The sequence below is a fragment of the Argopecten irradians genome, chromosome 1 (genome assembly GCF_041381155.1).
Source record: "Argopecten irradians isolate NY chromosome 1, Ai_NY, whole genome shotgun sequence".
NCBI lineage: Eukaryota > Metazoa > Mollusca > Bivalvia > Pectinida > Pectinidae > Argopecten > Argopecten irradians.
In genome coordinates, this window is record NC_091134.1 from 43,076,577 (window position 1) to 43,098,869 (window position 22,293).

The 22,293-nt window shown below is 36.9% G+C and overlaps 2 protein-coding genes across 3 annotated transcripts in view; one reads left to right on the plus strand and one right to left on the minus strand.

Annotated features, from left to right (window-relative positions):
* LOC138329135 (large ribosomal subunit protein bL21m-like) lies at window positions 1–10,257 on the minus strand. Its single transcript, XM_069275894.1, has 7 exons — window positions 10,104–10,257; window positions 6,875–6,962; window positions 6,153–6,205; window positions 5,320–5,483; window positions 5,080–5,132; window positions 3,718–3,821; window positions 1–1,617 (listed from the first exon to the last, which is right to left on the minus strand). Exons 1-7 carry the CDS (start codon window positions 10,192–10,194, stop codon window positions 1,550–1,552), a joined length of 621 nt encoding a protein of 206 aa, XP_069131995.1. The 5' UTR covers window positions 10,195–10,257; the 3' UTR covers window positions 1–1,549.
* A 211-nt stretch (window positions 10,258–10,468) lies between these two features.
* LOC138329121 (microtubule-associated protein futsch-like) overlaps window positions 10,469–22,293 on the plus strand; it is a 34,217-nt gene continuing 22,392 nt past the window's right edge. Inside the window, exons 1-3 of one of the 2 annotated variants that reach the window (XM_069275878.1) lie at window positions 10,469–10,601; window positions 14,687–18,867; window positions 19,916–21,891. In XM_069275878.1, the coding sequence (XP_069131979.1) occupies window positions 14,844–18,867; window positions 19,916–21,891 (6,000 nt within the window). In that variant the 5' untranslated portion in view covers window positions 10,469–10,601; window positions 14,687–14,843. Of the gene's footprint in view, window positions 10,602–11,080; window positions 11,115–14,686; window positions 18,868–19,915; window positions 21,892–22,293 lie in introns of those variants that run through there. The other variant, XM_069275883.1, reaches the window with a different exon arrangement.

Genomic DNA, 22,293 nt, shown 5'->3' on the forward strand with positions numbered 1-22,293 from the left:
GCCTTTGAGTAATGTTTTGTTTTATTACATAATACTCATGAAACAAGAGGCCCATGGGCCTTAACGGTCATCTGACTATTAGTACAATACAACATAGTCGTTTAAAGATTTTAGCCTATTTGACCTCTGTGACCTTGATTGAAGGTCAAGGTAATTCATTTGAACAAACTTGGTAGCCCTTCATCCAAGCATGCTACATGCCCAATATCAGTACCCTTGGCCTTCTAGTTCTTGAGAAGAAGTCATTTAAAGATTTTAGCCTATTTGACCCCTGTGACCTTAAATGAAGGTCAAGGTCATTTATTTGAACAAACTTGGTAGCCCTTCATCCCAGCATGCTACATGCCCAATATCAGTACCCTGGGCCTTCTGGTTCTGAAGAAGAAGTCATTTAAAGATTTTAGCCTATTTGACCCCTGTGACCTTGAATGAAGATCAAGGTCATTCATTTGAACAAACTTGGTAGCCCTCCATCCCATCAACCTACAGGCCAAATATGAGTACCCTGGGCCTTCCGGTTATTGAGAAGAAGTCGTTTGAATAAAAAGTTTACGCACGGCGCACGACGACGGACGGTGCATGATGACAATAGGTCATCCTGACCCTTCGGGTCAGATGACCTAAAAAGGCAGAAGTTTAATAACTTCCAATTGTTGACACCTATCACACAATCCTGTGGTCAATTTTTCAGGAACCAGTCCAGAGTGGAGTCCTATCAATCTTTTATAAACATGTCACAGTGAAAGATTGCAGAGACATTGAATGCACTTCTCAAAACAAACTTATTAAAATTGCATACCTCTATAAAACAAAGACCTGTGTCGATCAAATAATTAATCCCGTTCCACTGTTTCATATAAAGTTCTCAATCTACTTAGGATTGATGTTAAATCCCACAATCATTGTGAATGTCATGAAAGTCAATTTTATTGTGTCATAGCTATAGGTAACCACATAACCTTGAGTTTCAAAGGAATTACCAATAAATAAGTAATCACATTTTCAAAGGTGACCAGCTTCCCAGGTAACCAAAGGTATCCATAGTTTTCCAGGTAATCATATGTAACCAGCTTCCCAGGTAATCACAGGTAAACTCAATTTCCCAGGCATTCATATGTAACCAGTTTCCCAGGTAACCACAGGTATCCATAGTTTTCCAGGTAATCATATGTAACCAATTTCCCAGGTAACCACTGGTATTCAGAGTTTTCCAGGTCATCATATGTAACCAGTTTCCCAGGTAACCACAGGTAACCACAGTTTTCCAGGTAATCATATGTAACCAGTTTCCCAGGTAACCACAGTTTTCCAGGTAATCATATGTAACCAGTTTCCCAGGTAACCACTGGTATCCCTAGTTTTCCATGTAAATACTTGTAACCACCTGCACACATAGCCACAGGTAGCCAAACAACCTCAAGTTACCAGATAACCATTATAGCCTTGTTGTCGGACACAATTTTTCTCAGTTAATTCCAGGAAGCCACAGGACCAAGGTAATCATAGGTAGTTACAGGTTTCCACAGTTAATACACAGTTTCCAGATATTCTATAATTCCATATTTCTGTTCACCTCTATACTGTTAATTAGTAGAACTGCCTGCTGGTTCCTACTCACTGTTCAAATGAGAAAAGAAAACACAAAAATCATTTATATGAGAAAACAAACAAGAGGCCCAGAGGGCCTGTATCGCTTACCTGGATTTTTTTGTGAGTAATTCTGTAATTTAGTTGTTAGTGATTCAAAAATCACAAAGACTCTTACAATTAGAAAAAATAGCAAAATTGTCTTCATGATTTGTTTAATTTTGAATCCCAACCATATAATGATGCTATAGATACCATACGAATATGATATCCAATACATATTTCAGAGAGTAAGTAATTTATATGAAAATAGTAGCCTTATTAACCTTTTTGGCCCCGCGCCTAAGGCCCCCGGGGTCAGCACCATCATTTGTACAATTTTGAATCATCACCCTATAAGGATGCTACCATTGCATTATGAGTGCTCTCCCATGATTATAGTTGCAGAGAAGTCGTTTTTTTTGGGGGGGGGGGGGGGGGGGGGGGGTTTCAGCCCCATCATTTGTACAATTTTGAATCATCACCCCATAAGGATGCTACCATTGCATTATGAGTGCTATCCCATGCTTAGTTTCAGAGAAGAAGGCGTTTATATGGAAATAGCCAAATTGACCCCTTTTGACCCCGTCCCTCAGGACCCCGGGGGGGTCAGCCGCATCATTTGTACCATTTCAAATCTCCACCCTATACGGATGCTACCATTGCATTATGAGTGCTACCCCATGCTTAGTTTCAGAGAAGAAGTCGTTTGTATGGAAATAGCCAAATTGGCTCTTTTTGGCCCCGCCCTCAGGCCCCTGGGGGGGGGGGGGGGGGTCAGCCCCATTATTTGTACAGTTTTCAGTCAGTAACCCATCAGGATGCTACCAATTAAAATTTTGTTGAATTCCGAACTGCGGTTATTGAGAAGAAGTCAATTGTTGACGGACGCTGGACGCCACGGTATGGCATAAGCTCACCTAACCAGGTGAGCTAAAAATTGTGACTTCAATGAAAACAAAACTGTTTCATTCTCATCATCTATGACTGGTCCATAGGCTTTTCCTCATTATAGCACATTAGAAATTATCCAGTGCTTAGTGCCTACCACTTAATTATCTTTATCAGTAAAAAATCTTAAAATATCTTTTCTTTTCTTCTTTTGTCATTCTTATTCATTTGAAACATTGAAAAATGTGATAAACTATCTAAATAAAAGTGGATATCTACCTGATGAATATGTTTTGTTTTAATCAATCTCACAATGGAATACAGTAAAACATGTTTATAACGTACACTTATGACAAATTCATGCTCTGTCAAGGTCCCTGGGAGACATTTGTAAAATGTGTATAACAAACTCTGCTTATAAATAGGTCCCTAGAGGTGTGTTTTATTATGGTTTACTGAATGTGCACTATTAAATGGGATCAAAAGGAACCTTCAAATTTTGAGAAAAATCCATTAAGTTTTGCTAAAGAGATATTGGTGGAACAACCTTCAATTGTCAAATTCAATGTTGGCAGTCTGTTGCTTATATGTAGAATTTTGATCGGTCAGAAAATTCAATATGAACAACGTTAACTAGGTGACCAAGACTGATTATGAATATGAAATTTGAAAGATAACTTCAGCACAAATAAACGCTATAATATGAACTGCTTATGCCAATACAAACGAAGGGATGGAAGGAAGGATGAATCATGGATAAAAGGGGGTTCATATCTGTCAATGGTGGGCTCCAATTTATATACAGAGGTTTTACCAAATGTTAAAGTTGAAACAGGATCTAAAACCTAGATACATTCTACCAGTTTGATAGAAGTCATAAACACCTACAACAAAGGATAGCAAAACAAGCAATAGACTGCCTGATATTCTATCTTTGCATATTACAGAGTTATCTGTCCTTGTGGGTATGTATTGATTGTTATGTCATTATTTTGTGAGCACAATTCACATTGTTTTCTCCGAAATTCACATTGTTTTCTCTGAAAAGTATAATGCTACACTCACAAAAATCTGTCGTCACAATCAATATCTACCTGCAAAGGCAGACAACTCTATAATATGCAAAAACAGAATAGGCATAAACTCATTAACATTATCTGATATGTAATATCAAATTTACATTGTGATAGAAACACTTACAACTGAAAAAAGAGCATCGACGTCTTGGTCTGTACCCAAAGTTGACCTTATAATGTGATAATGTTTTCTCTATTACTGTTGCCTCCACACAAACTTGTTGTCGACTGTAATAAAAAAAATAAAGATTTAAGCAAAATTAAATAATAGTGTATGCTTCTCCTTTCCCTGCTGACTCTCTTCAGTCTTTGCCACTCAAAATATTTTAGCACTTTTCCCAGTATAAATCCGATAATATCTGCAATCCAGAATTCATATGTATGAACTAGCCCGAGATATTCTGGCACTGACACCAGACTTAGACATTATGACAGGTAGATGTGTGGTGTAGCCCGAGATAAACTTGCCCTGACACCAGACTTAGATATCATGACAGATAGATGTCTGGTGTAGCCCGAAATACTCTGGTCCTGACACCAGACTTAGATATCATGACAGACAGATGTCTGGTGTAGCCCGAAATACTCTGGTCCTGACACCAGACTTAGAAATATGACAGGTAGATGTCTGGTGTAGCCCAAGATACTCTGGTCCTGACACCAGACTTAGACATTATGATAGGTAGATGTCTGGTGTAGCCTGAAATACTCTGGTCCGACCACAGACTTAGATATCATGACAGACAGATAGATGTCTGGTGTAGCCCGAAATACTCTGGTCCTGACACCAGACTTAGAAATATGACAGGTAGATGTCTGGTGTAGCCCGAAATACTCTGGTCCTGACACCAGACTTAGATATCATGACAGATAGATGTCTGGTGTAGCCCGAAATACTCTGGTCCTGACACCAGACTTAGAAATATGATAGGTAGATGTCTGGTGTAGCCTGAAATACTCTGGCACTGACACCAGACTTAGATATCATATGACAAATAGATGTCTGGTGTAGCCCGAGATACTCTGGTCCTGACACCAGACTTAGATATCATGACAGATAGATGTCTGGTATAGTCGGAGATACTCTGGCTATGTAACACCAAATTGTCTTTAACATCTGACAATAAAATATTTTGAAATGAAAAAGGCTTTGTAACAAAAGATATTTTTGTCTGCCTATTCTGTCTAAGTGTTCTCAGTTATTATATTATTGTGTTTACAAATTATATTATTGTGTTTACAAATCCTATCCTCTGCCATATTTTTAGAATATTTGATTTATCCAGCAGGAAGTAGTTCCATAGACTTTATTTTACAAACAGATTAATATGTACCAAAATATTAAATTATTTTCCTTTCACTTATCTGAACTACCACTGTGATCTATACTTTATGTTAAATCATTTATTGAATCACATTGATTGTGTGATGGAAAACCTGTCTCTGCATCATTACAACTGTGTATACTGAATGTTATTACACTCACCTTAGGAGTGGCGTCCCTAACAAGGTGAAATCTTTCCCACCTACCAATATCACCTGGTAAAAGAAACAAATGCTTTTAAACAAATAGCAGGCAATACTTGATAATAAGGGAATGTATATGTACAATATCATAAAAACTGACGTAAGGATTAGACGTTTGTTCTTTCAATATCATTTATATCTATGATCAGTTGTAAGACCACTATTACCTGGATCATCATACCCAGCACTTGAAACTTACTTTTTCTAGCCTGATTCGATCACCAACATTAGGTGGGAAGTCTGCCTCTACTATGATAACATCCTCTGTAGTGACCTTCCGCTGCTTCCCTGCCACTTGTACTACAGCAAACAGTCGGCCAAGGTCCTCTGTCTCTAACGCCTCATTTACAAAGTCTACAGCATCTTTACACACAAACACATATAATATTAGACAATTATTGACCTATTTTCAGGTGGATTCAGTGAGTTATCAACTCAAGAAAGTGATATCACCTGAAGGCGCATGATGAATACTTCTGAGAAACGTCTCGGTCAATAAAAAAACACTAGTCATACAATAATAAACATTTTGATGCCATTTCAGTACAGGTAATTGTTCTTCAACTTTAGCATCACATATGTTTATTTTTTCTTTTATGCCTCTGTGACAAAGGGAGAAAAGAAAGGGAGCATAACGATAGTGTTATTCCACCATGCAGTGACATGGCGGAGTCATATCCAGTCGAGTGCTGTTCTGATATGTATTTGGAGACAAGGGCATTTATTACAATACACTGTATACACATGTACCTACTGGTAGTTTGAATATGTAGAAGTGGAAATTTATGCAACAGAGAAAAATACAATAATCACAAAGGTAATTTTCTAGGAAAATCCCTTGTGGTTATCACTTTGTACTTTTTGAGCTATGCAGCAAAAGTCTTCAATCCAGAAAACAAAATATCACAAAGCAACTAATTTTACAACCTTTTGACACTAAAATGGAAGGACTACAAAGTTATAGAAGAACTATAGTGACAAAAACAGCAGTCTAAAAACCTTGCTATAGGATTTTTCACATTAAACACTTACTTTTATTCTCTTCTGGAGAACACTTCAACTCAGCAGCTGTACTAAATCTTCGACTACAAAGAAAAACATCAAGATTATACCTGGAATCATAATCAGTAGATTTCAGTATATGTGGATATTCATAATTTATGATGACATATAAAATTTAAAAAAAAAAAAATGTATGATTAGTATTTTATGCTGTAAGCGCAGTGTGTGACCAGCATGTTACTTGAGGTGGTCAGGTGATTAAAGTTTTCCTGCATCCTGCCACAAGCAATGGCTCCACCTCTGTGTTTTTGTAAATTCCACGTGGAGTAATGACCAGGTACAGTGAATACAGGTCAGGGTTTTTACTACTAGTAATACTCTGAATTTTCTCCACCTCCTTAACCTCACACATACTTGAATTACCTGACTATAAATAGAATATAAAACAAAAACAAACAAACATGAAACTGAATTACTGTATGTGAAGTTTGCTGTTAATGTATATAAAACAGGGAATGCAATGACAAAATAAAACAATACTATATTTGAACCAATAAGCACCTAGGGTGTTTAGAAAATTGAAAAAAAAATGAAAAAGTGTTTAATACATGAAATTATTGCAAACTGATTGAATTTCAATAGTCTTTATCTATGCCTGGGCAATTGGAATTGAGGACTAAAAAAGGAGGAGGCCATGGATGCTTGTAGGGACATGGTCACTTATTGAGTCGAATATGGTAAGTCCATATTACCTTTGAACACTGTTTGATGTGTGGAGGTGCCTATTGATGCTGAATGAGCCAATGGGGTACTTTCCTCTTAAAATGCAGGTAGCAGTTTCTGTAACAAAGGATAGAAATGAATAATATTTTCATAAAAATTCATTTTTTTCTGCAACGTTTTGGTCCATTTTGAAATTTAGATTAGAGTATTAGTACTGTCTGCTCTTGATTTTGCTGGCATTATCATTCATTTTCTCCAACTTTCATGAAGATATAACAATTCTTCCATCATCGTTTCCTTTTGCTAAGATTTCTAAGATATGCTGGTCTAAGATTACTGTCTTTGAACTGTGGTCAGGCTACAAAATTGATGAGCCAGCTGCCAACCCCTGTTCCAAGCATGGGCAGTAAGGCCAAAAAAATAATATGTCCGTTTAGGGTTACCCTACCGACCCTAATTTTTTACCCCCGAGTGAAAGATACTAAAAAAACCAAACCTCCCGACCGACCGACTCTATTTTTTTTGCCAATGTAACCCTCAACAGATAAATTTTTTTGGGCCTAAGCTTAGCAGGAACTATGCAAACTTGGAAGTAATTGTGTCTTGTGGTGCAGACATTCTGATTGAGAAAGTAGAGAGGTTATGCCCAAGAGTGTAGGACTGGTTCGATCATCAGTAACTGCAGCACCATCAATAGCGCTCGTAGTCATGGATTTGAATCCTAGTCTGGCCTTTAAATTTAGTCATCATTGATTTTCTCTCTCCTGTGAATCCAGGACCGTTTTTGATTATATGGTTTGACTGGTTGGACATAGTTGTTCCTCTATGAATTAAAGATGGATCTGGTGATTTTAATATTAAGCTATATCAAAGAATATTTAAATACAATAATTTCTAGAAGATAAGATTGTTGCCGAACGGGAGTCAGAAAGTTCATGACCTGTTCTAGGAAGAGTTCTAAGAGATGTTACATAGTAACAGTAGTCACATAGTGTTCTCTGCATTCAGTAAGGAGGATAGAATTAATGTCTGCTAACTTTGGCTTGTTTGAAAAGTGGGGCCCACTTATATAATTAGCTGTACCGAATAAATATCATCCACCTTTTTTGCGATTTAGTCCTATCTCTGGATAATTTACAGCATGATTATTTTTCGTTATTCTTGTAAAACACGAAAAAAAATATGGATACGGATATTAGGACTTTTTAAAAAGAGATGGGTCAAGGGACGTAACTCTTGTAAGTTGTGTTGTAAATACAAGCGACGTGACAGCGGGCAACTCTCGATCCTTTAGTATAGTGACAATATATACTAACAGTTTATTGCTAAATAAAAAGGAAATAGTTGACCAGCTGCTGGCCTTTGAAATAGGCTTTGCCTAAATGTTATTAGGATTTAGCTTGCGATTTAGTAAGAGCACAGCTCTCTACACGGGCGAAGGCCATGTAGAGCAAAGCTCTACTAACCATAACACATATGTGAGCATATAGAATCAAATACGTTCCAGTACCCCTTGGACTTTGAAATCGTGTCCCGCGGAAAAAGTCTCGCGCCTCCATGCAGGCAGCCATGTTTTAATTCTTGTTATCAGCACAATGAGATTTTAAATTTTCTCTGTAGGCAAAACATATCACCAGGATACACTTTGAAATTACTGTAAGTAGTTTTAGATAAATACACAAAGATAAGAACGACACAATAAATGTACTGGTCAAAATGATATACTGTCTGTGTGTTGTCAAGCGCACGGCACCGTCAGCCCTGACGTCAGGAAGCTTGGTGCTAAAGATGACTCCACATATTCCCGCGCTTTTTTGATACATGGCATGTTGCCAAGTTTTCCGCATTGGAAAGAAAAAAGATTTAAAAAAATGAATTAATCCAGTTGAATATTTCTTTCTGACCTGTATATGACGACTGCTAGACACAAATATTCAAGAATAGCATTTACTAAAAATTAATGATCGGACTACAAGTTAAAACAGTTTTAGTGAGCGCAGCGAACTCTTGTGATAGAGGTGTCTCGGTAACGTTATTCTATGTAAATCATACAACATATGTAGAGTTGGAAAACTTTCTCAAAAACCGGAAACAGGAAGTCAACACAAGATCCAGCTCCGCGCAAGACAGTATCCAAAGTCACGCTCTCGCGTTATTAAAAAATCACACTCTCCCGCGATTACAAACAAGTAACACTTGGAAAAATTCAAAACGAAAACATTAGTGAAAGATAAACCTTCCAATTCATTCTAACCTGAATCTAACAATTACATTTTGTCCTGAATCTTAACTGGATGATAAGCCGTTTAACGCAAGCGGTTGCTTCGGAATTTTCCGCCCGGCAAGGGAGAAAGACGTTGAGATATAATCAGGTTGGGAAAAACCACTAACTTGCGTATTATACGCAAACTGGAGTATTATACCCCAATTGGAGTATGGATTTGTTACTAAAAATAGATAAAAATGCTTTAAAATGAACTTTTCACAAATGTTTTCACAAATCGCATTTATTTAACTATGAAACAGAATACAAATGCAAAAATTATATTATTTGCATGTCAGAAAGTATTGAAAATAGATGCAATACTTTTGAGAAAAGTTGCATCAAGTTACTAAGTAACAAACGCTTCTACTGCATAAATTTTAGTAAAATATACTTTATCTTGGCATATATTAATGCGATTTTTTGAAAAGTATAGCAATAGTTGAGATTTCAGCGAATTAGGCTATTTTTAGTAACAAATCCATACTCCAATTGGGGTATAATACTCTACCCGACGGGTGTTTGGGTATAATACGCAAGTTGGTGGTTTTCCCCGACCTGATAATTTGTAGCCACAGTCACGTATTTTTGCAGAAAGTGAAAGTAGAAGTATTCTGTGTTCAATATTGTTTTTCTTGTTATAAACTCAATGCCAGTAATTCAGCAAAGCTATGATTCTAATAATTAATAAAGCTATAAATGGTTTCTAGCTATAGCAGTGCAGTTATTCAGCGCACCCTATAAGCTATATAATAAAAACAAAACAACTGCGCTCTCAGATAATCATTGCCTAAAATTATATTATTAATCCTAATTAATATTATATACATTTTTTATTAGTAGCTGCGCTCTTCTGAGGCATTGCCTTAAAAGCCGAACTGATTGTCCTTGAGCTTGACGGGCTGCTGAGAGGCACTGTGACACAGGTATCAGTACTCAGCTAAAAATCACCTTAACTTATAATGCAAAGATAATTTCCTATAAAATGACTTTACCTGACTTTGTAGCATTCAGTGAACCTTTCAATGCATTACATAACGATGGGACAATCTGACGAGATATAAATCCGCATGCCTTAGTCGCCATTTTCGTTTTTCTGAGATCAACATCTCATAAACGCTTATAAGTTGTAGTAACTAACAAAGCGGGAACCGGTCGCGAAAGTACAGTAATTTTTACACGTACATGCGATTGATAAATGTTTGAATGATACATTTTTTTTCAAACCATCCCAAAAATTATGCAGATGAATGTCTTCTGTTACCGTCTTTTTTATTGTTAAATTCCGAGTGATCTACTGTACTCATTGTGGTATTTATTTCCGGAATTATATTACCGTCGCTCGGTTCCCTATTTATGTAATTTTGGAGGGGGTACACTACAAAGTGGCACTTGCTTCAAACACTGTCAAAAGTTCCTAATTTGCTATCAACCACGAGATGCTTCCTTAACCACAAGGACTGTTGGTAGAAATTGCGTAACTTGAGGAAAAAGTAAGTCACACACGTGCATTACCCAACTTTGGAAGGTAGGCTTTAATTCACCACAGGTAGCCTAACGTTACATCGACAGATCGATGCTGTCTTGGCTGTGCATGTGTGTTTAGGGATTTGCCACTTCTGCTTTTAACAATGTTTCAATTTATGACACATCAAAAGAAAAAAATGTATTGTCAGTTAATTTCAACAATTTAAGTAAATATTGTCAGAGTAGAAGAATGCATGTGTGTCCCCAAAGAATGCATTGTGAGAGCATAAAGCTGACAATGCAAATAAAAAAAACCATGAATAATACATAATACTTGATCAGGTTAAACTCATTTATCTTAGTTTCTGTTGTGTCTTTTAGATCTATATTATACATGTACATTGTACATGTCTGTTAAAGTACATGTAGTTGTATGTTTAGTAAAGAAGTTTGCACAATTTAAGAAGTGAAAGTGAAAGTTTCCTTACCTGAAGATTATCTTGGAAAAAAAGGGAGGAGCAGATGTTGGAAGTACCATGGTACCGTCTTTAATTATTTTGCAGAAACATGTATACTGCATCAGAAACATATATACATACAGATTGGCAACTCCGCCATTTTTACGATCAGCAGATGTACCTCTGTATATCCCTAGGGGTTTTAAGGTAAACTCTTAAATAGTTAAATACAGCAGAATAACTTTGATATGTTATAAAAGTTTAGTAATTTTCAGATGGTTTGAGTACGATTTTGGAAAGAAAAAATAATATTTTAACTTATATATTAATAATACAAAATGCACTTCCGGTTTTGAATGTCTGATTTTCAAAAAAACAGGTAAAATTGCTTATTTTCATGCTTTCAAAAATCATATTTCATAACATGAATTGGGAAAACTGATCACATCAAACCATAATATAATGTTTAAACTTTGTGTTGATGCAAAAATATCATATTTAAAAGAATACACTTAAAAGAAGTTAGCCAAGGGGAAATGCCTATAAACCGAAGGTCCCTCTGCCTGTCAACAAAGACAAAGAAGGAGTTTCCAATCTCTATTTATATATGTTTCTGATTGCATAATGATAGTTTGAAGCTGAAATACATGTAACGTATAGTAATAATTTGTCGAACGGGCAGCTGTTACATGCATGCTGCTGCAGTTTTTCTATATGACTATTTCCTATAAAATAAACTTATTCATTATATATATTTATGACAGCCATTTTATCTGCTCAACCCATTATTGGAGCATGATTTAATTGTAACTCACATGTGCAGCTTGTCATAGTGTACCGTATTGGACCTAGCTAGCTTGTAAGGCTGCTTAAAAGAGTAACAAAATGAGGGGGTTTATATTATAAGACCAAATTTATTAATGGTAGAGTTCTACATACATTTTATACATTTCCAATAGAGCATAAATAATGCTCATCATCCTAACAATAATTGGTGTTTAATTGTGTATATATATGTTAAATTAAAAAAAAAATATATATATATATATATTTGCTTTTGGTTCATGTGCAATCAGTATACTCATTCCATGTATGTAAGACATAGTGCCACAGATTTATTTCGGATGCAATGAGTTATTTAAAATATTTTAAATTTTTATTTTGAAGTAAAATTAGAAGCTCAAACTTTTCAATTGTGATAATGGTGTAAAATAAGTAGCATTTGTAACTGAAGAAAATGCCGAATTGTTTGCTCCAGGTTTTTGAGGGAAAAAATACCATTTGTCAGCGATGGAGCATCTTTAATCGCAACAACACTTAATTTTGAAAATGTAACAGTAAAATGAGTTTGGAAACCTGCTGCGAGTTTTTCAAGAGTTACCTAGAGTTAATAGCTTACTGTTAATACTACACTCATTATCACTTTCTTCCATTACGTTTTTAAATAGATAAATGATATTTTTACATTATTTTCATAAGGTGGGAGTCTTGAATTGTGTCGTGGCATCCTTATTACAGCTAGTGTGGTAGTTGATTATCACAACACCGCACGCAGTGAAATGAACATTCATTGTAACAAAGATTGACACAGGGTTGGGCTTTCAAATAAATCTAAGCTCACCTGGTCTGAAGACCAAGGTGAGCTTATGCCAAATCATAGCGTACATCTGCATGTCTGTCAACAATCACCTGCTGGATGTAATTAAATTTAAACCAAATTTCACATGTTGCATCCTTTTAGGATGGGAACTGAAAATCGGGCAAATGATCAGAGTACCTGTTTGGGCCTGAGGGATGGTCTAAAAGGGGTCAGTTGGCTATTTCCATTGGTACCATTCCTATGGGTGAGGAATTCAAAATTGTACATATGGTTATGCTTCTCCCTAAGGGCCTGAAGGTGGGTTAAAGGGGCTATTTGAATATATAACTTCTTCTCTGGAATGTAAGCGTTAGATAGGACTCATTTAGCATTGTAGTATCCCTATGGGATGGACTCAATATAATAAAATGATCAGGCTGACCCCCTGTGCACGAGGAATATAATAAAATGATCAGGCAGACCCCTTGTGCACAAGGAATATAATAAAATGATCAGGCTGACCCCCTGTGCACAAGGAATATAATAAAATGATCAGGCTGACCCCCTGTGCAGGAGGAATATAATAAAATAATCAGGCTGACCCCCTGCGCATGAGGAATATAATAAAATAATCAGGCTGACCCCCTGCGCATGAGAAATATAATAAAATAATCAGGCTGACCCCCTGTGCACAAGGAACGTAATGAAATAATCAGGCTGACCCCCTATGCATGAGGAATATAATAAAATAATCAGGCTGACCCCCTGTGCATGAGGATTAAAGCCAAAAGGGGTAAATTTGGCTATTTCTATGTAAACAACATATTATCTGAAGCTTAGCATGGCATAACAATATATCACATTGGTAGCATCGCTATCGAGTGGGGATTCAAAATTTTACAAAGAATATTGAAACAACTGTTTCTCTAAAAATTAAGTGTTTAAAAAAAAAAGTGGTATTACTAAATTAACCAAGTGAGTGATACAGGCCCTCTAGCTCTGGTCCTCTTGTTAACTACATTGTAGTTGTTTGCCCGTCATATTCTTGTAAAGGGAGACAATTCAAACCACCAATATGTGATAGGGACACACTGTAATATTAAACCTTTTATCAGATTTTAAAACACTTATATGTTCTTTTCATTCATTTTACAATCAATAGAGAAACAAAGTTTGGAATAATAAATCAAAATGAATTTAATCTCTTTATTAAAGTTATATTTCATGTAATTTTCATTCTAACAAACTGCTGTAAATTAAAACATACAATGGCTGAATTCGACACACCATTGAGATAGAGGGAAATGTTATGTTGGATGAAATAGCATGCATTACGCCACATATCAAAATCATGTTTGAAATGTTTAGGTAATATTGTGACTGTCATCAGCAATACTTGTACAGATCGGAATAGCTCAAAGCCTTCCGAGCTATTTTCATTGTGTACATGAGAAAGAGTTATATGTATCCTTAATTTTGTAATAACTTTGCAAACACAAACTCTACAAAAGTCGGTAAATATATAGAAATTTTGAAATTTAGATAGATGGAGAAAAATACATAGAAAATTTTATATGAAAAAGATGGGATATCTTAGACCCTACAACTTTAAAGTGAATAGTCGGGCAAAGAAAACCAGTCTAAATGCGTTCATTGGCCTTCCAAAAGTTCTCACATATTAATACGACGGTCAAGTTCTGCTTACGTTTCCCAGTTCTGACCATTGAAGTAAAGAAAAGTTGAAAGCATTGAAAGCGAGGCTGCGTGGAAATGTAACCACGGACATAGTGAGCCGGGAGGACGGTTTAGAATTTCCATACTTTAAATTAATTTCTTCGTACGCAGACAGATTTTGAAGAGAGATTTTATTTTTCCATTTCATGAGAAATTATACTGGATACATTCACACCATTTTTACCGACTTTAGCCATCCTTGCCCGACTGTTCACTTTAAACTTAAAAAAAAAATTTTTTCATTGTTTAGTTCAGTCATTGTGATGACAGTAGCCAACTCTATGAAAGACCTTGTTAAACTGGTAAAATATCCTCATTTTATATTCTTTTATTTTTTCAGAGAATAACTGGTATATATATACAGACTGGGAATATGGGATAGTTCCGAGAAAGTTGGCAGTCTAGAGGAGAAGTTGGAGTTACAAGGAAGGATTTTTCATCAGACAGTCGAGACAACCAACACAGTACAGAATGCATAAAGACAATGCATACACATAATGAGTCGACGGCATTATACTTATGATAATTCCTCAGAATCAGAGACCTCACCATCAGATATCATTGAGATTGTCGAATCACCAATTAAGCCTACCAAGAAGAAAAAGAAATCTTTTTCCTTTGATTTTGGTGGTAAAGCCAGCAGAAAAAGTAAGGCAGGAAGCAGTCACTCTCATGATGATACTTCCGATAGAAAGTCTGATAGAACAAACAAGCATTCAGCAAACACTTCAGGTAAAAAAGAAGTGAAAAAGGAAACATCATCTGAAACGAAAACAAAAAAGGGTGTGTTTCACCCCAAACCTGATGATAGTGACTCTAGTGATGAGGAAATTATTAGTAGGAAGCCAACTTCAGGGAAACGGCCCCGGCGAGGATTAGCGAAACGATTGTATGGAAGTAACCAATCAAACGTAGGAACTCCCACTGGAACATCTAGCGAGGATGGATGGTACAATGCTACTAAGTCCAAACAACTACCAGCTTCACAAAGTAGCTGTCGGCCTGGCTCAAAACTTTCAATTAATCAGCCATTGTCTACAGTTAGGACATACAGCTTCACCGATTCCGATACTGATGTGGGGATCAAGTCTGCTGAAGAACCCCCTCATAAGAAACGATTAACTTATCATGATTCTGATGCAGGCTCTGAAGGCTTTGAACCTAGTTTTTCTGGTGATGCATCAAATACATTGTCTCCTAGCGACAGCAATGATGATTTGTTCTTAACTCAAACTCCCACTGAACAAAAATCTCTGAAAAAGTTACGGGTCGCTGGAAACAATGAGTCTATGTCGGATAGTGATGCTACTGTAATTGAAGATCCTGAGGCGAAGGATGAGACCTCTGTGGACAGTGATGTTACATTAATTGATAGTCCAGAACATGACACACAGCTGCCAAACCTCACTCTCCGGTTTATGTCCTCCTCATCAGAGGAGGAAGACTTGGAAAGCGAAACAGTCCATACCAGTCGACAAAAGTCAGAGAGCTCTGTAAAAAGGTACCGCTATGGTGGTGGAAGGCAATGTGTGGATAAGTCTACTTTGGGTAAAACTACATCTAATGTAAACAAAGATGGGAAAGGAGACTCTGGAAATTCTGCAGACAGCCAAGAATCTCAGTCCTTATTTGGGAACCCTCCTTCATTGTCACAACATATAAATCCTTATTATGACCCATATAAATTTCCATCACAAAGTCAAGATAAAACACAGTCTATGCCACATCTCGAACGGATATCAAGTTTCAAAACCAAATTCTCTGCCAGATCTTCCAAGAGACAGGAGATAGAAGAACAGGAAACTACAACAGATTCTGAGGCAGATGTACCATTGATGAGTCTTGCTCAAAAGAAAAAATCAACCAGTCAATTGTCCTCGAAAAGGAGTGTAGAAAGTGTAATTGACGAAATAATTAAAGACTCTGAGGTTAATCCCAGCAAACGTATGAGAACAGATTCTTATTCTGACCATGAGGCTAAAGATAAAGTTGAAAACGAGGCTGTAACCCAAAATTATTCTTCAAGAACTGGACCAAACACCACGTCAGATGCAGATGATGATAAAAATGATAGCGAGGAAATCCTGATACCAAAAACAGAACCACCCTCATACGGCTATACTCAAGACCTTGATGTAGTGTTCATAGAGGAATCTGACTCAGACTATGAAGATATGACTCAAAAGATTGTGGAGATTAGCAGTGATGAAGATGACACATTGCAGGTTTATGATGATGATGTGGCAGAATTCAGATCGTATTTTAACCTGTCTGATTGTGATTCTGATGATGACAGAAATGTTGATGACAAAACTAGCTGTAGTAGTGTCAGTAACATCGACTGGGTTACTGTAGATAGTGACGACGATGACTTTAACTACGGGCTCCTGAGTCAGGAGGACTACGACGACGTTGGTACTTCAGTATATGATCAGCCCACTCAGGTAGACACAGAGAGTAAAGTTAGATTCATTGAAAAAGTTGTTACATTTGAAGACAGCGACGACAAGGAGGATCCATATGATGCCGAGACACAAATAGACGGAGCAGACATTGGATCACACGGTGAAGCAGAAAGCATCTACAGCATGGACACACAGCTGGATGATGACAATAGGCCGGAGGTGTACATTGATGTTGATGGCAGAGACACACAGGACGGTGTTCATGTCAAGACAGAGGTGTTAGACAGCTCTGACAATGACAAGGATATAGACCCATTCGACTTGTGTGTTCCTGTGGAGAGAAACATTTGGTCAACATCAACAGTCAGCCGACCATATAAGTGTGACAAAAACAGATCAACAAAACCCTCAAAGACAAATAAAAATAAAGAAACTAAATCCAAAGAGTCTAGTAAATCACGGATTGTGGGCCAGGACAGGGTAAAGAAACATTTTAACAGGAGTAAAATATCCAGTGGATATCATATTGATCCGTACTTAGCATCAACACAAGTTGACATGGCAGATGTGGGAGATATATCAGAGGATGTGTACATGGCACAAACTCAGATGGATGTTACAGATAACAACATGAGAGGACAAAACTCTACTGAGGATATCTACTCGGCTCAAACGCAGATAGATAGCACTGTGAAGGTTAGTAAATTTGATGGCGATATCTACGCAGCTCAGACGCAGATAGATGGCCCTGTGAACGTTAGCGAAATCGATGGAGAGGATATCTACACAGCTCAGACGCAGATAGATGGCCCTGTGAACGTTAGCAGGACGGATGGAGAGGATATCTACTCGGCTCAGACGCAGATAGATGGCCCTGTGAACGTTAGCGAAATCGATGGAGAGGATATCTACTCAGCTCAGACGCAGATAGATGGCGCTGTGAATGTTAGTGAAATCAATGATGAAGATATTTACTCAGCTCAGACACAGATAGATGGCGCTGTGAACATTAGTGAAATTGATGATGATGATATCTACTCTGCTCAGACGCAGATAGATGGCGCTGTGAACGTTAGAGAAATCGATGATGAAGATATCTACTCAGCACAGACGCAGATAGATGGACCTGTGAACGTTAGCAGAATCGATGATGATGATATCTACTCTGCTCAGACGCAGATAGATGGCGCTGTGAACGTTAGAGAAATCGATGATGATAATATCTATTCAGCTCAAACGCAGATAGATGGTGCTATTGATGTTAGCGAAAGCGATGATGACGATATCTACTCTGCTCTGACGCAGATAGATCGTGCTGTTAACGTAGGTGACACAGAAGAAGAGGATGATATATATTCAGCCCAAACACAGGTAGACAGTGTTAGTGCTGTTGACTTTGATGAAACTGATGATGACGATATCTACTTGGCTCAGACACAGATAGATGACACTGCTTATACTAGTGGAATAGGTGATGAGGACATCTACTTGGCTCAGACCCAGATAGATGATGCTGCTGATATCACTATTAGTAGTGGTGAGGATAACAGATCTACAAGTCTAAATAACATCACAATAAGTAGCACTGAGGATGATGAAGGAATAGACATACAACAGCCAAAACATGGCAGCAAACCTTCCAGCACTACGAGGGATAAACATTCTAAATTAGCAGTGGCAGTAGATACTGATCTCTATAGTTTCCCTGGCAACGAGTATCAGGATAGAGAAAAATCTACAGATAGCGTTAAAAAACTTGTTCCTATAAGAAAAACTGTATTACCAACTGAACCTGAAAGACTGAAAAGCAATAGGGAAAAAGCGGAATCATTTAGGATTGAGAAATCAACATTTTACTCCAAGAAATCTGTGGAAATCCCTATTCAGCATTCAGCTCAACACAAAACCAATACCAGTATGAATGGATGGCTGTCAAAGTCTCTGAATTCAAAGTCTCAACCAAAGAGAAAAGGATCAAGGTCTAAAAAACAGACAAAAGTAAAACTGGATAACTCACAGGAAATAAAGGAAAAGATGTTGGAGGCCAGAGCTAAGATGTCAAAACGAAAACAAAGCTTTGAAAAACCAACAGCTCACCGAAATACATCTACCACAGGTAATGTTTATATACAATATTGACTTCATCTACATTCATTAAATGGGACTAATTCACGTACCACTTGATACCCGATAACGTGTGTGCGGGACTAGTTTCTCCAGTGGTGATGGAATATCACTCTTTGTAATCTTCCCGCTGAAATGATGTTAGCGCGGGATATCATCTTTTGACGTTATCCCATCACCAATAGAAACCAAAGTCCTGTACAAACGTTATCAGGTATCATGTGGTATATGAATTAGTCCCTTTGAACAGAGGTATATTTTCTTCCATACTTTCGCGGTTGTTAGCAATTAACCAAGAGCATGGCACCAGTTGTCAATGCAGATGTCGGGTAAACAAAGAAATCTCAGCCATTGTGTAAGATTTTGGCTGTCAAAATCTTATACTCGGGTTGCAAAATTCTTGTTCACTTGACTGGCCCATATTAGATTCTATTAAATAAATGATTAATGATGGTGTCATCTACCAGATATATTCATTTTACAAAGGGAAGGTACTTGATTTCATTTGCCTTGGACAGAGATATTGATGTAATTCACACAACAGAAATACCTGACAACACAATAATAATGAAGATCATGACAATAGCATTCCATTGTATTGTGTCTGTTATCACACATTAATGTGTTGTCAACAGCAAGTTAAATACATCAGAAAGGGCACAGGGTATAAGAGAAAAAAGAGACAGGATGGAAACTTCCAAATTCTTGATGCAAACTTTCTGTTTGACAACTTAAGCATCTCACCCTTGTGTTAACGTTGAGATCCACCCTGAATAAAGAAATAATAAAAGATAAATATACATATCTTCAACAATTCTTTGTAATAAAAATTGGCTAATAAGTTTGACCTATATTTGATTCAATGAAAAGCATATTGTTACAAAAAAATATGAAATTTCCTGATTATTTTTGTAGTAATTTTGTGATTTACCTATCTTTGTTTAGAAGAAAATTTGATAAAAATCTCTTTAGTGATAGATAGAATACATACAGTCCACATGTTAAAATTTAATTACGAGTAACAACCTTTGTTGTTTTAGTGTCCACTGGATTTGTCACCGATGTACAGTTACCCAACAATGATGAGATTATGTCTAAACAGCTGCCACTCCTTACAATGGTAGAACCAGCCCTGAAACATGTATCTGCCTCATTAAGTTCTGAAAAAAATGATGAGAAATCTTCAAGACCAGAATCGGGTTCATCTAAGGAGATTTTCGCAAATATAGAGAGAACATCAAGTTCTGGTACCACATCAAGTAAAACCGATAGCAGGAATAAAGAGAGGTCAGCATCAAGCAGAAAAGACAAAGGGAGATCAGAATCAAGTTCTCAAAAAGAAAGGTCATCGAGTTCTGGGTCATCTTCAAGTAGAAAGGACAAAGAAAAATCAGAATCAAGTTCTAGAAAAGAGAGGTCACAGAGTTCTAGGTCATCTTCAAGTAGAAACGACAAAGAGAGATTAGAATCAAGTTCTAGAAAAGAAAGGTCATCAAGTTCTGGATCATCATCAAATAGAAACAACAAAGAGAGATCAGAATCAAGTTCAAGAAAAGAAAGGTCACCGAGTTCTGGATCATCATCAAGTAGAAAAGACAAAGAGAGATCAGAATCAAGTTCTAGAAAAGAGAGATCTCCAAGTTCTGGGTCATCTTCGAGTAGAAATAATAAACAAGGATCAGAATCAAGTTCAAGAAAAGAAAGGTTACCGAGTTCTAGATCATCATCAAGTAGAAGTGACAAACAAAGATCAGAATCAAGTTCAAGAATAGAACATAGGAAAGAGAGGTCACCAAGTTTTGGATCATCATCGAGTAGAAAAGACATCGAGAAATCAGAATCAAGTTCCAGAAAAGAGAGGTCACCGAGTTCTGGGTCATCAGGTAGAAAGGATCAAAAATCAGAATCAAGTTCAACTAAAGATCATAGGAAAGAGAAATCATCAAGTTCTGGATCAACATCAAATAGAAAAGATAATAAGAGATCAGAATCAAGTTCAAATAAAGATCATAAGAAAGAGAGGTCACTGAGTCCTGAATCATCATCAAATCGAAAAGACAAAGGGAGGTCAGAATCAAGTTCTAGAAAAGAGAGGTCACCAAGTTCTGGATCATCATCAAGTAGTAAGGACAAAGAGAGATCTGAATCGAGTCCATCAAGGGATCATAGGAAAGACAGTTCTGAGTCAACATTAGCAAAGTTGACACCAGGTTCAAATGAAGGGGACCAAAGGAAAGAGAAGATGTCTTCAAGCTCTGAAAGGCCTAGTACTGAAGACAGTAGGAACAAATACTCAGAAAATTCAAATAAAATGGAAAATAGAGACAAGAAAATGTTAAGTGAAAAAGAATCAAGATCACACAGTACAGAAAATAGATCAAATGAACAAATGGAAGATGTGCTGAGTTTAGAATCTGTATCTGAGGAAGAGACAAATTTTAATGAAGATGGTATACCAGAAAAGTTTACCAAGGAACAGAAGGGCATCAATCCTTCCCATGCTGCATGTAGCGTGTCAAGAAGCAAAGAAAATATGCCTCCCAACACAACAGAAGTAACACGAAAAGTTGTATTCGGGGAATCAGTTAACAAGCCCTCCACAGCCCCAGCCTACAATCTTCCTGTGTTAGCTAAGCCTCGTACCGGGAAAATGATTAGACGTCTTGCAACTGGCCCAAAATCAATTCTAACAAAATCAAAAGAACCCACTAAAAAGCATGGGAGAAATGTGAGGTTTACTTTACCAGATAAATCTCCTGTAAAGAATCCATTTCAGTCAAGGTTAGCAAGACGCATAATAGCACAGAAAGAACAATTACCTATGAATCATGCATTAAGAAGACAAGTAAAAATGACTAAAACAACTGCGACTATAAACCAACCAACAGGGGTTACCGCAACTGTTCCAAGGGAACCACAGCTACCAAGACCTCTTACTCGACAAGCAACAACTCTACCCCAACCTCCAAGACCTCAAAATCTTATGCAGAAATGTAATGCACCACAGACAGGTCAGGTAAGATCAATTTTAATTTTAGATCAGGTGGCAAGTCATGTGATATGATAAATGAAAGATTCAGTTGAGATAAACAAACTTGTGATAGTGAAAGAAGTGAAAGGTCAATTTAAAGGTTGAAGGTCATTATAATGAAAGAGGAACTCAAAGGTCCTGTTAATGAGTAAAATAAAATAGAATTTTCACGGTAAGAGATCTTGGATAATGGGCTTAAAAGGTGTCAAATTGGTAGAAAATCATTATTGATTAATTGGTGAAATGAATTGTTTACATCCAAGTGATGGTCGGTCAATAATGACAGGGGAACATCCTCTTAATTTTTTTTTTTTTTTTTTGCTTAAATTTTAATGTTCAAACGTGACTCAAACTTATTTGAAACTTTGTAATGAGACTGTTATGTGT

What these genes read in the sequence shown, in the direction of transcription:
- LOC138329135 (XM_069275894.1), bottom strand. Translation starts at nt 10,194, where the DNA reads ATGGCGACTAAGGCATGCGGATTTATATCTCGTCAGATTGTCCCATCG. An exon ending in ACATCAAACAGTGTTCAAAG is followed by an intron (nt 6,206 to 6,874) that starts GTAATATGGACT and finishes TTTTCTTTGTAG; the next exon opens with TCGAAGATTTAGTACAGCTG. An exon ending in TCGATGCTCTTTTTTCAGTT is followed by an intron (nt 1,618 to 3,717) that starts GTAAGTGTTTCT and finishes TCATTTGAACAG; the next exon opens with TGAGTAGGAACCAGCAGGCA.